Source organism: Coloeus monedula (genome assembly GCF_965178545.1).
Source record: "Coloeus monedula genome assembly, chromosome: 18".
Taxonomy (NCBI): Eukaryota; Metazoa; Chordata; class Aves; order Passeriformes; family Corvidae; genus Coloeus; species Coloeus monedula.
Window position 1 is genome coordinate 9,744,849 of NC_138798.1, and position 15,855 is coordinate 9,760,703.

Genomic DNA, 15,855 nt, shown 5'->3' on the forward strand with positions numbered 1-15,855 from the left:
TGCAGTTAATCCATAACCTTGCCCTGCTCAAAATGGCCAAGAGAATCAAACATTTAAGAAAGTAAAATGTAAAACCCAAAAATCTCCCAAATCTCTTCAAATATTCAGGGTCAAATTCTCAGAATCCTCTAAAATTCCATTTTCTGAAAGCTTACAAGCCTGATTGCCCTAAGGGTACAGTGTTGTGTGTGTGTCTGAAAGAGAATCAAACCAGAGCCAGGCACTAGCAGAGCCCTCCCCCTCAGCACAGAGCCCATGGGACTCCTAGTCCACTAACAAATACAATTCCTCTGTAAACATCATAGCAAGCACACACTATTAAAAAACACAAATTAAAACGAGGCCAGCTAGATTATACGCCAATGTTTTTACCCACAAAGCCTGTCCAATAAAGCCATCAATTTACTGAAATCTCAGCCTTCACTTGCATTTTAGTGATGGTCTGAGTGAAGCTGACCAGAGCCAGACATGTTTTCCTTCAGAAGTTATACACCAAGGACTGTAGCATGATCCCTGCTGCATCAGTTAATGATTGCTGAGTTACCAGATCGTAACCACAAGCACTTAATCACACAGCTGGAAATCAAGTTACTCGTGCATGGCGCCAGCTCCATGCACTACCCCGCTCCCTCCTTGTCCAAGTGGAATTCACCTTAAATCCCCCAGTTCAGGAAGAACTGCTGGTTTCTCCATCAGAGCTGCTCACTCAGACTGTGGAAGTGGCCTGGCACCCTGTGAGGCAGCATCACAGTGCTGGTGAATGGGAAAGGAAACAGAACCAAAGGCTGATGAGGGGCAGTTTTTATGTTCACTTGGAAGGGGTTACATTGACTATGACTACCAAAGAAACCGAATCTATTCAATTTGCTGAAGTTTTCTACCTTGATTAAATCCCTTGCCCCAGCTACCAGTTGCTGGGTGCATCAGTTCTAGTGTCAAAAATAACACCCGACTGAGAGCTGTGCAGGGGAAGCACTGACAGGCGCCAGACACCATCTGCAGCTCACGCCACAGCACCAGACGCACAGACCAGATCGGATGCTGGCTTTGGCAAGATCCATAGTTATTTCCAGCTAACCCCACTGAGCCGAGAATTTTCAATCAGCAACTGAGAGTGGCACTGGCTGGAGACAGGGAGAGTACTCCTGGCTTCCCTATTAAGCTTCAGGACTACCTTCAGCAGCGCTCCGGCCCCCCTCCATCATACTTCCCTCCAGAAAACCAGAGTCGTCAAGTAACTAAGTCTTCCATTACCTTTGCTTCAGACACACCTTAGGGTGAAGCATCCTGCAGTACTCAGCCTATCACCTTTCCAGTGCAGTAGTATCACAGCTACTTCCCACCACAAAGACATGGGAATATTATCTTTAGTCCAGTACTCACTGCAGTTTAACTACTTTGCTATTAACTTTGCAAGTGAGCCAGTGAGCAGTTTAAAAACCCATCAGAGATTTAATTTGCAAGACAGAAAGGAATGGGAATGCAGATCTTTCAGTGTGGCAGAGACTTCCAATCCTGCAGTCATCCCTAGCAGAACACCTGGTGAAGCTGAGAGATTGTATCTGCTTTGGCACCTCTGCTCTTGCCCTGCCACCTCCTCACTGCCACTGAAATCTGCTTGGGCCAAGAGCCTCTCAGTTTGGTCTCTCCCCATTCCTGCTCCTTCCAACAAGAGAGCATTATTTTTGTACTGAAATCAGCTTACATGGACTTTTAAAGCATCATTGTACAGAGGCTGCTCTATTTTCTAATGAAGTCTTTAAGTTATACTTTTAATAAAGTGTTTTAACACCTGTCTGTGAATCTCTCCTCTAAACCTGTTGCCTATCCCATTACACAAGCAGAGAGGACTCCATGCAGGTGTTTCCAGCAGTAACAGTTGTTCATTCTGCAGCCTCATATGCCACTGGAGAAGCCGAGGAATGGTGCACTTGTCTCTCACAGCTGGGTTTTGTCCCCTTGCAGAGGCTGGATGGTTGCCAAAAGAAAATTGTGGTAATGTCTATAATGAAGAATAGGGGCAAGAGGTGAATCCTCCAGCTCATGATCTGAATTGCCTTTTAATGGTACAGCTTCCTTTCACATCAGCTGGAATCAGTCATGGAACGAGTTCTGTTCTCCCTGCCCTGCACTGGGGCAGGCAGCTCACGTCAACTGTGTGTGCCCAAGAGCAGAGGGAGATGGTTGCATTCAAAAGGTGGGACATGGAATGATGAGGGACCCCAGAGATCATCTTGTTCTGACCCCCCTGCCACGGGCAGGGATGTCATGCACTAGACCCAGTGGCTCCAAGACCCATCGAACCTGTCCTTGAACATTTCCAGGCACGGGGCAGCCACAGTTTCTCTGGGTAACCTCTGCCAGGGCCTTACTGCTGTCACAATCAAGAACTTCTTTTAATATCTAATATAAATCTACTAAAGCTATTTCCTCTTGTCCTATCTTGAAGACTTTTCCCTGCAGCTGAAACATCTCAGAAGCTGAGCAGCCTGGAGAGTACAGCTGGAGGTTTTACAGCAGGAAGTACTGACTGGTATCTGGCTGTTGATGCACAGACAGTCCCAATGTAGGGTGAGTAGTGGGATGTGGTATCCAAGCAGGTGGCAGAAGTGCCTGCTCCGCGTACAGATATGTCCAAATAAGATGCAGATAATTACAGCTTGAAGAAGTAGCCATAGCTTTTTAAAAAAATGTAGGATGTAAGTGCAAGTTGTAGCCCAGTTTAACAAATCATTCCTCTGCAGTAATACTGCTAAAAAATAACCAAACAAGTCTACTTGGGCAGAGTCAAGAATTCAAATGCATTTATACAAGAACAGTTGTAACTAAAAGTGTTTTAAGCTTTCCAGAGGGGAAGTTTTTTAACACAGGGTATAAATAATAGGGGACTTTTCTGACTAGCAGGAAGAAATTCAGGAACATAAGAACAACTGCTGCACCATGAATTGTTAGAGGCAGCCCAGCAGCAGCCACTCAGACCTGTTTCAGAAAACATGATTGTACAACAGGCATTTCCCAGAAAGCAGTTCCCTTCCAGTTTTGGATTAAGTGTAGTGACTGTAAGATTTCAATAAGCTTATTTTGCTGTGCAGTAATTTTCTTTAGTTCCCATGTCACACCCAGCCAAGAAAGAACTCAGCTAGTCCAAATTGCAAAGGCAGCCTGATATGGAGGAACACCAGTGGTGGAATTACAAGAAGTGGAAAAGTGAAAGTCTCAGTTCAGTGACAAGAGGACACAGGCTTGGCCCTGACCTGGTCTCCTGAGGGAACACAATGACTAGAGGTCATGTACAATCACTGCTGCACCTAATGCAGCACCACCAGTAAGAGATCAAGAAAAGGAGCCAGAGCACACCCCAGGGCATGTTTGGTAAAAGTCACTCATTTGGGTCAAATGATATAAGCAAATATGTATGTCAAAGTCATAACTCTGATTTAAGCATCATCTAGCTATCACTTTATTCTGTGAAACTGGGCTCTCCTCAATTCCAGACACTTCTAGGAAAGAGGTTGCATGATGCCTAAAACTTCAGCCTTTCATTTTCTCTTCTGTATTTTAAGGTTCTTACAAACTGACAGGAAGTTTCAACAAGCCAAATAGATGAGTTAACTTACTGCCACTTGTGTATCAAGGATTTCAAAACCACCACTAGAGCATGACAACATCCTGGATCATTTGGTTTTGATCTTAGGCTAAGTTTATGTGATGTGATGTATTGGTCCATGCTGGTAGGTGAACACCAAACCTCCTCATGCAGGTACAGACACTCTCAGCTGCTCCATATCAGACAGGGATTTCTGAGAAGTCATTAACAGTGTGGTTAATGGCAACTTACCTTTAAACAAGAGTAGCTGCAGCGTGACCTTTTTAAGAAGTTTCATTTCCCCAAACTCTGGTATTTCACGCCTGCAGTACAACATGATAAAAAGCGAAGTGGAGGAAAAGCAAGCTTGTTTTGGATATGTAAGTATTATTGTTTACTTCATCAAAGGAATGAAGAAAAGACAAAAATCTCAGAAAAGCTTCTTTCACACAGACTCTCATCATCTCTTTTTGCAGCAACTGTGCAGGCAAGGAAAATGTGTGACTCCGTACTTATTTATTTTAGTTGTGCTCAGAGTTTTACAGGTAGCATCTTCCCTTTAGACCTTCTCAACAGAAATATAAAAAAGTTTGAAGCCATTTCCCCATTTCCCCACGCATCTCCAATAAACAACTGGGTGAAATGCAGAAACAGCTTTTGTTAACAGAGTGGTGAGTTGGGCCTATCCCAGTCTAGAGCTGGGCTTCCTGCTATGGCACAGATCTATTCGTTTGTAACTTAGAAAACCCAGTCCCAGAGTCCTGTAACTCCCACCTACTCAACAGGAAACAAAAACTTCTCTAGCAGTGACAGGGACATTCCTGGTAGCTGACACTGTGCAGGGGAAACACTTCCTGCAGCTTGAGTGAGCTGGACCTTCTGCAGAAACTGGGCACCCAATCTGTCTTCATGGGATGGAGAGGAGGCAGGGAACAAACTCTTCAAGGCCGAACAGACTCTTCAAGTAAGTACTGCATGTCCTGGTGGACATGCCTGTCTTAGTAGACGGCTGTGGCATGAGGCACTTCGGTCATGGCTGTAGAGAACTGTCCCAGTTCCATCAACAGAACCACAGGCAAATGTGTTCTCTTTTCCTGTGAGAAGTCCCTGAGTTGCAGATCTAAAGGATCTTCCCCCCAAACACACCTTGGTGTCACTAGACCACTGAAAAAAAGGAGCTGAGCCAGGTCAGTAGCCTGCAGGGAAGCCCCCTTTCCGTGAGTCGGAGGCTGCAGCCCATCCGCGCTCCGTTCGGAGGATGGCCTGCACCACCGCGCCACCGCTCACCCGCGTCGTGTCATGCTTCCTCTTCTTCAGCTGCTCCTCTATGCCCTGCAATGCACAACTGGGTGAGCACAACACCAGAGGGGAACTGTACGTGCTGCAGTCTGTGACCTGCATCCCCCACAACCATCCAAGTGCTCAGTGCCCATGTCAGGTAGGGCTAAATCTACATGTTGTTCCTCCTCTTCCCTTTGTTTTCTGGGATGCCCTACTTCTGAAGAAGTGGAATTCAGAATATTTGATATTTGTGGCGCTCAGTGTGGGTTACCAATACTGGTCTTGGTCACAGATATTCACACACTAACAGCCAGGACTGATGGATCCTGTTTGTCAGTGGTGGAAAACAGACTTGTAGAGAGCAGGACATCCTCCCCAGTGCTGGCAGATATCTCAGCTGTTACCTTCATAAGAAGCTTATTAACAGAGGAACTTCTGCATAGTTTGATAAGAAAACTGCATTATGTAGGACTGTTTTCCCAAATGCAGACTCACAGGCTGAGATATGTACAAAGCCTGCAGCTGTCTCAGGCCTCTGGGACATATAGTTCCTCAGGGTGAATGAAGCTGCCAGCTCAGGTGAGTGGTCTGGAGAGCAAGGCAGACCTTGCCACCAGCTCTCAGACTGACAGTACTGTGCTGAGATCTCTATTGTGAATATATTTTCAAGTCTGTTCCCAGGTCCCTCTGGGCATACCCTCTTACTAGCTCTGGGCCAGGCCTTCCAGATTCACCATGAGGTTACACAACAGGACAAGAGCTCCCTGAGACTGACTGGATTTAGACTGTGGGATGGTCTGGGCCCTGATATGGTTTGCAGTTTTGCAAATCCTTTGTGCCAAACATCACTGCAAGCAGATGCTCAGTTTCAGATACGGGTCACTCTTCAATGCACTGGCTTCACACCTGAGTGTGAAGTGACTGAGTGACTGAGACTAAAGGTACACTTTGAACACTTATTGTGACCCAGCACTAGATCTCTATCAGCTTTACTACTGCTCACCTAGGACCATTTGGCCAAACCTGGTGCTTGCCTTCCCAGCACTAGGAACCCAGCCCATACAAGTTCATGTACGGCTCTAGTGAGACCAACCTCCTCTATTTGCTGCTCGAGCTCTGTGATATTGGGAAACAGCTGATCATGAATTCTGGGCTCTTCCACTGCTTTCTTCACATCGTAACCAAACCAGATGGAATTCATGATTGTCTGTGAGATGCAAAAAGCCTTAATGTTAATTACTTGTCTTCAAAGAAGTCTGACCCTTGTAGCCACACAGGTAGAGGTGCCTCAAGGATGTTCACCAGAGCACATAAAAGGCACCATTTCTGGTTTACATGGCTTTCAGTGGTTTTTCTCTTGGCTAAGCAAAACACAGGTACATTGCAGCCAGTCAGGTTGTATATGCTTAGGAGGATTCCACACAAAGAAACCATGAGTGACTAAAATCAACATAGCAAAAGGATCAGATCCTTAAGCTATGGTGGCTGGATTTATGCCACTGTAACTAAGCACACAACAGTCACCTCAACAAACACACCTACAGCTTCCTGCTATTGTACAACCAGTTCACTTAGGCCTGGCTCATCTCTACAGGCTTGAACTGCAGGCTGGAGCTGCTGGGAAGTGAAAACACCCTCAGAGTTCAGGGCTTAGGAAGCTGCTTGTAGCAGTTTTTACAGACTTCTCCTCTACCTCAGCCAGAAAGCCAGATCCAGCCTGGTGCTGCTGTTGGCTGGCACAGGGGACAGTCACTGCTGCAGTCACTCTTGGGCTAGTTTGAGCTGCCACAGCAGCTCACAGAGGCCCTGCCTGTCAGGCCTGACACTGTACCTGTGCTAAGTTCTTGTTTAGCTTCTCAGTGTGACTTTCATCCAAAGTTTGGGATGTTGGATGGGAATGGCTCTAAACTAGGTAAATAGGTTCGTGGAGATCCAGAGAACAGAAGTCAAAGCAAATCTTCTGCAATGGTAAGAACAACGTGCCAGAGAAAATGACATGGAGTCACTGAAGGAGGCAATTTAATAGTAGACCTTTTGTAGCCCTGGCAGGAGTTGGTGTTGGAGGACTGCCCCTCAGAATGCCAGGCAGGAACCTCCTTTTCAAGCCCCGGGCCCCCAGCAGGGAGCCACAGCCATGATCCTGTCCCAGGTGCAGACAGGAATCCCCCCAAATGCTGCCTCTCCCATTTTGCCTCATGTTGTCCCCCATTTGCCCACACTGTCACGTACCAGTGCTGTTGCTGTAGTTATTTTTGTTCCTCCAGAAGCACCAACCACCATCCTCACCTTTTTCATTTTATCCACCAAAATGGAGGGGCACATAGAGGACATTGGCTGTTTACCTGTTGGGGACACAGATGCAACACAGAGGCTCAGTTTTCTACCTGCAGCTCACAAACTTCCAGCTCTTTCTCCATGTCTAAACCCAGAGCCTCAGTATCCACCTTCCTGACTCAGCTCATGTGTCCTGTTCAGTCCTTGGGGATCCCACCATCCCCTGCACTCATCTCTTTCTTGACTCTCTCCCGCCCCTGTCCTCTGCAGATCCCAGACCTGTGTCCCATGGCACAGATGCTGCAGTGTGAGCATGTAAAACACAGCCAAAAGACTGAGTCAGGAAGGCAGTTTGCAGCTACCTGGAGCTATGAAATTTGCTGGAGAGGGAGGGATCCCAAATCCATTGATTATGTAAGGCGAGCTGAAGTCATCCATTTCATCATTAAATATGATTCCACTCACGTTGGATCGTACATCAGAGCCAAAGCTGGAGAAAACAAATTGTCAAAGACAGGTCAAAAGCGCAGCAAATCTAGGAGGAGCTTCAGCTGAATTTACTGCAATGTGAAACCTGGGATTTGATTGGAGTAACACTCCACTCCCTCCCATTGTAAAGGACTTTCTGTCACCCCTAGGGGGGAAGGAAGCGGTTAATACCATGAGTACACAGCTACACACAGAGGAAAGGCAGCCCAGAGCCCTTCCTACAGCTCCCCTGAGAGGACCCCATGGAGAAAACCAGCACAGCACCTAAGTACAACTAATTTCCCTTCCAAGGGGGCAGTCTGCACTCCATTCAGAGGCAGCACAGCTCAAAGGTGGACACATTTGGGAATGACTGGGGGGTTTGTTAAATGTGTCAAGCTGGAGACATTTTCTATGGATAAAAATAAGCTTCACACCTTGGCTCCAGACCATATGTGTGAACACAGCTCTTTCTGACAGCACTCAAAGCCAAACACTGTGCTTCCAGGCCAGTTGTATTAGTTCAAATTCCTTCCAAAAGCCTGGGAAATCAGAATCAGCAGCAATAGCTCTGCTTATGAGAAGATCCAGATACAGTGAATGTTGTTTTGGTGGTGGAATTCAACATGAGAGAAGACACATCTTGTCCTCTGACACAAGAATGAGGCCTCAGTGTTGAGCACTGACCTGCAAGCTCAGCAGAAGTGCCCAGCACTACTGACCCTACCCCACCCCAGAGGTGACAGCTCAGCCGTGGTGATACCAACCCCAGAACCAGCACTAGGAAGATGGCAAAGGCCTACAGGGAAGGAATGTCTGAGCTCATACTATTGGTTGATGGTGCTGGTGGCGGACACAGCACTGCCATCATCAGCCACAATGGAGATGTGGGATGTACCGGCATTGTCTCCAGTGTAATACACGGGCTCATAGTAGTCAACTGGATGGGAGGTGTTGTCTGTGATTTTCCTCCGGAGACCATCCGCAAAGAACTCGGATGTCATGTTTCTGATTGCCTGTCAGAGAAATCCAATGCAGTTATTCAGCAGATTAAGAGACATGTAGTTATGAGGCTGATATCCAATACTTCAGATCACAGTGGCAAATCCCAGCAGGGAGGCTACAGTTTTCCCCCAGGGGCTTTCCTTCTTGGATGATGGACATTGGACCAAAAGAGCATTTCAAGCTGTCACAGGAGCAGCTGTTACAGTCTCCCCTTTGCGTAGAAGTTAATCAGCATCCATTATTGCAGTGCTATGGAAAGCTGCCTCCATGCTGCTGTAAGGCAAGTGGGGCTACACTTGCTTCAGAGACAAGAGGAATGGGATCAGATTGAGAGGACAAGGCCAAGGCAAGCTCTGACCAGAGCTTTCCAAGTTAAAAATTTATGTTCATCAAGCTGGGCTGGGCTCAGAGTCTGCTGCTTTTGCAGGCACAGAAGTAAAAGCACAAAGTGCAAAGCTGGGAAAAGCAGGGTTTCTGTCTTCACCCCTTCCCATCTGTTGCTCCATTTAACTACAGGCAGGACTCTAGTTAGAGAGCCACAAGGATGCTGGGAATATAGTGAATAAAGCTTCAAACACTATAAAACCAGGCAGGGTTAGACCTAAATGTACTCCAGATCTCCTGGTGAATTGAGGAGTTTGCTTTTCCTTACAGCAGGAAGGTTGCCTCTATTTATAGCCCTCACAGCTCAGCCATGAGCCACACAGGACTTTTTGACTCACAGCTATTTCAGTGCCTGTCAATACCAAGTGGCACAGGCACTTTGGTGTTGCAGAAAGAAAAGGCTTTTTCCAGGTACCTCTGTAATGTTGACAAATTTTGGGTCTCCCAGCAAAGTCCTCTTGGCATAGGCAAAACGAAAGGCCTCCACTATGCGGTGGTAGGTCAGACCTTTCTCCTCCATGGTTTTGATGCTGGCAGCAGAGAAGTTATATCCTGGCAACAGAAGGCAAATAACTGTGAACACAAAGCATGGGGTCAACGGACTGCTAATGCACCTGTGTCACATGAATAACCTTGAAGCCCAGTCTCTACAGAGATGAAGTCACTGGACTGTCCTAATCTCTACATGGAGAACACAGGAGCTCTGGTAGTTTTGAACACTGTGAGAATCAGCAGAAGAATTTGTACTTGCAGAGGTGTTTTCCAAAGAAGCCTCAAGTACATGTTAGGTTCCACCCATATGAATATCAGGGAAGTTCCCCTATCAGGAGAATATTTCTCCTCTTGCACCTGTATTTCAGGTAGGAAGGCAACATCCCTGAGTTTACAGCAGAAGAGGAATGTTTCTGCATTTCTGATCTCTCCTGGGCTCTCAGACTTCTCACCTGCTGGACAGCTATCAGGGGAGGCCTTGCTCCCCCAAAAAAGGTGATGTCTTTGGAGCTCTCCCAGCTCCTGCTGTCTGTAGGGCACTACTCTGTGGCACTCTCACCTTTCAATATGTTGAAAATGAGGGCCAGAACTGGGCCACTTAGGGGGGCACTGGGTGTGTAGAGGGTGAACTCCCCAAGTTTGATCTGTATGGGGTCTTCGATCACTGTCGCATTGTAGTCCCGCAGGTCTTCCAATGTGACAATTCCCCCTGGAAAGAGAAGGAAACTAGAGATGTGGGTTTATGTGATCTCTGGTGGGAAGAGGTCATATTCCATCATCATGAATCACAGCAAGGACTGGAGGGAACATAGATAAATCCAAAAAGTAACAAGGTAAAGAAAGCAAAGATGTGTGCCCATGAGATTTATTCCTTGATAGATCCATCTGAGGTTCAGATAGTCTAAGCATGAAGTTGGGCTGATTTACAGCAGCCAAAACTGACAATCCATCTATTTTTCAAAGGACACCAGCAGTGTCAGGCTACAAAATGTCCTTAGGAATCCTGTTTACAGGAGGAAGAGGCAGTTTTTGATGCAGATGCTTTGTGGAACCCCAGAGATAGAATAATTTGAGTGTTCCATCACTTTTCTTATCTGAAGGGGGAAGACAGTAAGTAATTATCCACCACAAATAAAGTCGGTAAATGACTCACACGAAGTTCACCAAGCTAACCAGTGCTGGCTGGTGAGGACAGGATACTGCCACCATCTAGTGGTACCGAGAGATCAAACAGCTCAGAGTTCACCGGACCACCAAGTATGTAACGTTTTAGGTAGAAACTCGTTGGATTCAGGCTCTGTGAACAGCCTGTATCTACTCAGCTACAGCCAGAGCTGCACAGACTTGGGAGGCTCTGTGGTACAGAAATGCACAGTTAATACTCTCCATTTCTGACTGAGTTTCAAACACATCCATTAAAGTGCTTCTTTTGGGTGTCCTGTTGCCACAAATCTCAGAGGCAGCATTTCAGGGTTGGCCCCTCCCAAGGCTTCTGCAGGTCACCAGCTCCTCCCTGGGCTCTGAGCAGTCTGGTCACTCCTGCTGCTTGGGACAGATGTCCTGGTTCTCACCTACACTGTGGATGTCAGCGATGATCTGCTTTGCCAGGCTTCCTGTGTAAAAGGCATCTGCTCCTTCTCTGGCTATAGTCTCGTAGGTCTTGGCTAGTTTGGGCATCTTGATGGTTTCACCCTCTTGCAGAATTTTCCCTCCTTTGCAGAACACTTCGCTAACAGAGAAAGGAGATTGAGAAGATCAGGTCTGAGAGACAAGTTCAAAACTATGCGTATCTGTGGCAGCTGAACCAGTATGAGTGTTCATGCTAGATGCTTCTTGGAGAGAAGAGAAACTGCCTGAACCATGGCCCAGGGGTCCTGATATCTTGCACTGGGACATACAAGTGAACAGTGTTTTCTGACCTGTGATGCCACATGCTCAGTTTGCTCAATGGACCCTGCAGCAGGGATTTTCACCACGGCAGCCACCCTCCCTGCCCACCCGAGGGGCCAACAAGTGCCTCAAGATGCACAGGAGGGGCCATAGTCCTTGAACTCAGCAGTTCAGTTCAGAGCACAGTCTATTATGCCATGAGGCTCAAAGCTTCCAGTAAATCCAGGAGAAGTGTTTCAGTCCCTGTGTTAGATCACTTTAAGGTAGATGGCTTCCTCTCTAGCTCCCTTATGATGGATCAAGAATGTGCTGCTCTGGACCTGCCAGATGGAAGGACAGGAGATAGGCCAGGGTGTACATTACCAATTGGATTGGAAATGAACCTGCAGCTGGCAGAGAGTTTAAGGAAAAGAGAGAATTAAGCATGATCTCCAGCAGGGCTGGACATAAACACTAAGGATTTGACTGTAAGAAGTGGAGGAGTATTTAAAACACTTCATGCTCATACTCTTTGCCAGAAGTGGATGGTCAGAGGCATTGCTTGAGGAAGGCTGATTGTAGAGTAAGAGATGATTCAAATTCCCACTGCTTGACAGCAGCTGAGATGTTGAAGGAGACTGCAATTGCTCCAAATGCAGGTAAGATCAGCTTGGTACACTTACAGCATGAGGAAAAGCTGGAGATTCAGAAAATATGTTGCCATGTGGCAGATTGATCCCAGCACGTACTCTAATTCCACTTTTGCTCAGACAAATGGACTTTAGGAGTAGAATCTATCTCCCTTTAAAGGTCAGGACTGAACATTCCTAAAACTGGCCCCATGATTTATCACCTTTAGGTGTCTGCAGTGACACCAGCAGGCACAGTGAGTGTGGTTACTGGAGGGGATGCACACTCTGCATTACACAAACACAGGGACTTTGCAGATTGGATGCAGCCACCCCAAATTTCTCTGCATACAACAGCAACCACTCTACCTACCACAGCAAGGGATTGCTTTCGATTGCCTCCTCTTTTGATTTGATGGCTGCAGCAAGGCCTTTCCCAACAGGGAATCCTTCTTTTGCCAGCTTGATACTGGGCAGAAACAGGTCTTTCCATGCCAGTTTGCCATGACGTTTGTGAGCCAGCTCATAGCCACGGATTTCTCCTGGAACAGCAATGGACAGTCCTCCTGGAGCAGAAAAGGAATGTGTTAAGTCTTCCACAGCAAGAAAAGAAAGTGGCTGATGGAGCAGGAGGTAGAGCAGGCATCTCTGCCAGCCCTGTTGTAGGCAGGGCTTGTGTGTACTGTGACCAGCTCAGCTTGTGAGAATTAACAGAATTAACAGGGTAACTTGGTCTGACATTTGTGCCTACATATTCTGAACTGCTGAAACACCTCTGTCCTTTTGCTGGTAACTCCAGTTTTAGGGTCATTTCCCCTCAGTAGGCTCTGTACCAGAGCAAAGCTGCTCGGAACACAGAAGCTATCACGGTGAGAGGACACAGGCTGTGACATACTTAAGTTGAAAACTTTGTTGCAGCATTGTAACTACAACTGGAACAGATTGATTCCACACTGCACAGTGATACAGCAGTTTGCTTCAATCCTGTTTTCACTGGCATCTCCCAAAAGTTCAACACACTGCTCAAAATCCCTCCAAGGTGCTGTTCCTTCTTGCTTAAAAGAGTGACCATGAGGAGAACTAGTTAGTAATGCTTTCTATTTCTTACTAGAAAATACTTTCCTGAAAGGAAACTTCTCTGGAGGCCCCAAGCCATTAGTTGAAGACACCATAACAAGTATTTAGGGAGGACACCTGAACTGACAAAACCCAAGGTGATCCACACAAAGATTTATTCAAAGAGGTGGAAAGGAAAGATGGCACATATGGAACAGGTCATGCTCAGTGCTTTGCATTCACATGCATTTTCATGAAGTGAAAAGCAGAAAATGCTGGGGTCTTGACTAATTTAAAGGGCACTGTTTTTAGCTTCTTTGTCAGGCCAGAGTTTGCGAATTGTGTAAAGCAGAGGATATTTCTAGGGGAGAAATCCTGCAGGTAGGCAAGAACCTAACCATAAGAAATGTTCTTATTTTAGATGTGCCAGTAGCAGCTAATGCTGGAGCTATGTGGTCCCCCCAAAGCAGTGAAACAGCCTTTGCCATACCTTTCAGAGAGAGCTGTGTGTTGTTCCCAAACATGTCCTCTGTTGCTCTTTTTGGAGCCACCTCTCTTGCATTAATGATTTCCACTTTTCCTTTAATGACAGAGCAAGGAAGATGATGTTTAGCTCTGGACTCAGCACACAGGCACGGTCTCTGCTGAAGGACTCTGATCAACATGAGCTAGTTTCTTGGCAATTATTTTGAGGACATTCCCCCAGAGGCTGTGAGCATCAGTCATTTACCTTCTCTCAGGTAGGATAAATCACCTGCCTTAGGTGAAGTTCTCAAGCTGTTCCAGCTATGTATGGCCCTGTCCCTTACCTGTGCTGCTGTAGATGGTAAAGAAGAGGCCCCCTCCAATGCCCATGCTGTGAGCGTTCATGAGTCCTACACAAAGCAGGGCTGCAATCGCAGCATCCACCGCTGATCCTCCTTGCTTGAGGATGTCCCTGTGCAGCAGAAGGGAAGGTGACATGTGACAGTGTCTCAGCTCCCTGTGAGCAGTGCATGCAGCTTGTCAGAGCAACTACAACAGATTCTCTGGGGCACATTTGTCCACGCCCAGTCTATGTGTTCCTCAGGAATAGGAAGTTTTGTCACCAGAGAGAACAGAGCCTAATGATCTGTGTGCAGACCAGATCAGCCCTCATTAGACACATCCATATCAGGCTGAAAACACCAAGATGTGACAGAGTATACGTGGGGACAGACATTCCACAAACATTCGTTACACTGTCATAAGAAATGACAGTTTTCTGAGGAGCCTTAAATCTGCAGCACTTGAGACTAGAACTGGAGGATATCCCAACAGAAGTTTTTTTAAAGGAGCTAGAAAGACAACTGTTGTTCTCACTGCTCATGGAGCCAAGGAATCTTTACCTGCTATGTTGTCTGTAAGCAACTGCAGTAAAGCTGGTCAAGCATGGTAAAAGCCTGGGGTTTATTAGGATCTCCTCTTTCTACACGGAGATTATGTATTGATTATCCATGCTGGGAATCTGTCAGGATTGCACCTGTACATTGGGGAAGCAGCAGTTCTGTCTAATGCAAGAGCTGTCAGAGCTAATGAGAGTCAGGGCACAATGAATGGGTACCTTCCAATGATGGAGCACTGCCCCGCATCAGTGGCCACAGCCGCCCTCTTGTACGTGTGTGCGTCCCTCGAGCCTGAGCGCAGCCCGAAGAAGAGTCCCAGGAACAAGATGAGCCCCAGCAGGGCTACGGTCACCACTGTGACCACCAAACAGCGCGTCTTCATCTTCCTATGGCAAGAGACAGGATTATCAGCCCTGCTGCCACCTCCTTTCATCTCCTCAAACCAGCAACTATCACTCAGGTAAGAACCTGCCTTGCAGCAGGCAGGTAACATCATATACTGAAAAACCTCCAGATGCATAGGTGAGAAAGGAAATCCAAGGAGCAGAACACAATTGGTGTTAGTCATGACTGACATCATCTTCAGAACAAAAATTTTTTAAAAATTCAACTTCACATAATCTGCTTTTAAATGCCATGTCTGTGGAGGAGTCTGTCTGGAAGGTTGCCAAGGACCAGTGCAAAACACATCTTAGTCATTAGGAAGCAACCTTGGACAAAGCTGCTTGGCACAACCCAGTATGAGCACAGTTCCTGCTCCTGCCTGGGGCCCTTGGCCAGAGCACCTTCCTGATGAGCCAGGCACTTCCAGAGAGCCATGGCCAATGCTCAGGTCTCCATGAGTCCCAGTCCTGCACTCAGCTGCTCTGGGGCTGCACAGGGCTCATCTGAGAGTGAGCACAGAATGCCGAGGAGCTCTCCGGGTACAAACAGGGATGAGTCGAGAGCTGTTGAGTGGATGGAGAGACACTGCCACCTTGATGGGACAGGCAGTTCAGCAAATAGCAGCTTGAACAGATACTCTTTGACCCATTTTCTTTTCCATTACAAGACTGTTCCAGCAAAATAGACCAAAATTAATCATATTGCTTCAGAGACCACCTTCCCCCTTTGTACTGCAGCTTTGGGTTTTTTACCACAACTTCAACACAACAGCCAAGATGCCCTTTACCTTACTGAAGCATCTGCCATCCTCAGAGAAAAGCCAGTCCATGGAATTGTGGTGAAGAATGGATGCACCTATCCCACTGTGTATGCCCAGCTGCCCAAGGCAGAGTGAACTCCAACAGCCAGAGCAGCACTCAGTGCCTTGCAGCAGCCACACACACAGGATTAGGCAGCAGTGAGTGTGCCAGCACTGAGCTAACTAGAGGAAACAGGCCAGGCCAGCCAAACCAAAACTTTTCTCAGAGCGGGGTGATTAGCAAGCAGGGCCCCCCCAGCCTCA

General features: G+C 47.0%; 1 protein-coding gene across 1 annotated transcript; it reads right to left on the reverse strand.

The window, feature by feature from the left end:
* Window positions 1-4,774: 4,774 nt before the first annotated feature.
* On the reverse strand, window positions 4,775-15,614 carry GGT1 (gamma-glutamyltransferase 1; the record flags this gene model as incomplete). Its single annotated transcript, XM_082293208.1, has 13 exons — window positions 15,580-15,614; window positions 14,627-14,794; window positions 13,854-13,981; window positions 13,535-13,624; window positions 12,362-12,554; window positions 11,062-11,219; window positions 10,050-10,199; window positions 9,414-9,550; window positions 8,438-8,625; window positions 7,504-7,631; window positions 7,097-7,209; window positions 5,961-6,074; window positions 4,775-4,918 (listed from the first exon to the last, which is right to left on the reverse strand). Exons 1-13 carry the CDS (start codon window positions 15,597-15,599, stop codon window positions 4,775-4,777), a joined length of 1,731 nt encoding a protein of 576 aa, XP_082149334.1. The 5' UTR covers window positions 15,600-15,614.
* Between the last annotated feature and the right edge of the window lie 241 nt (window positions 15,615-15,855).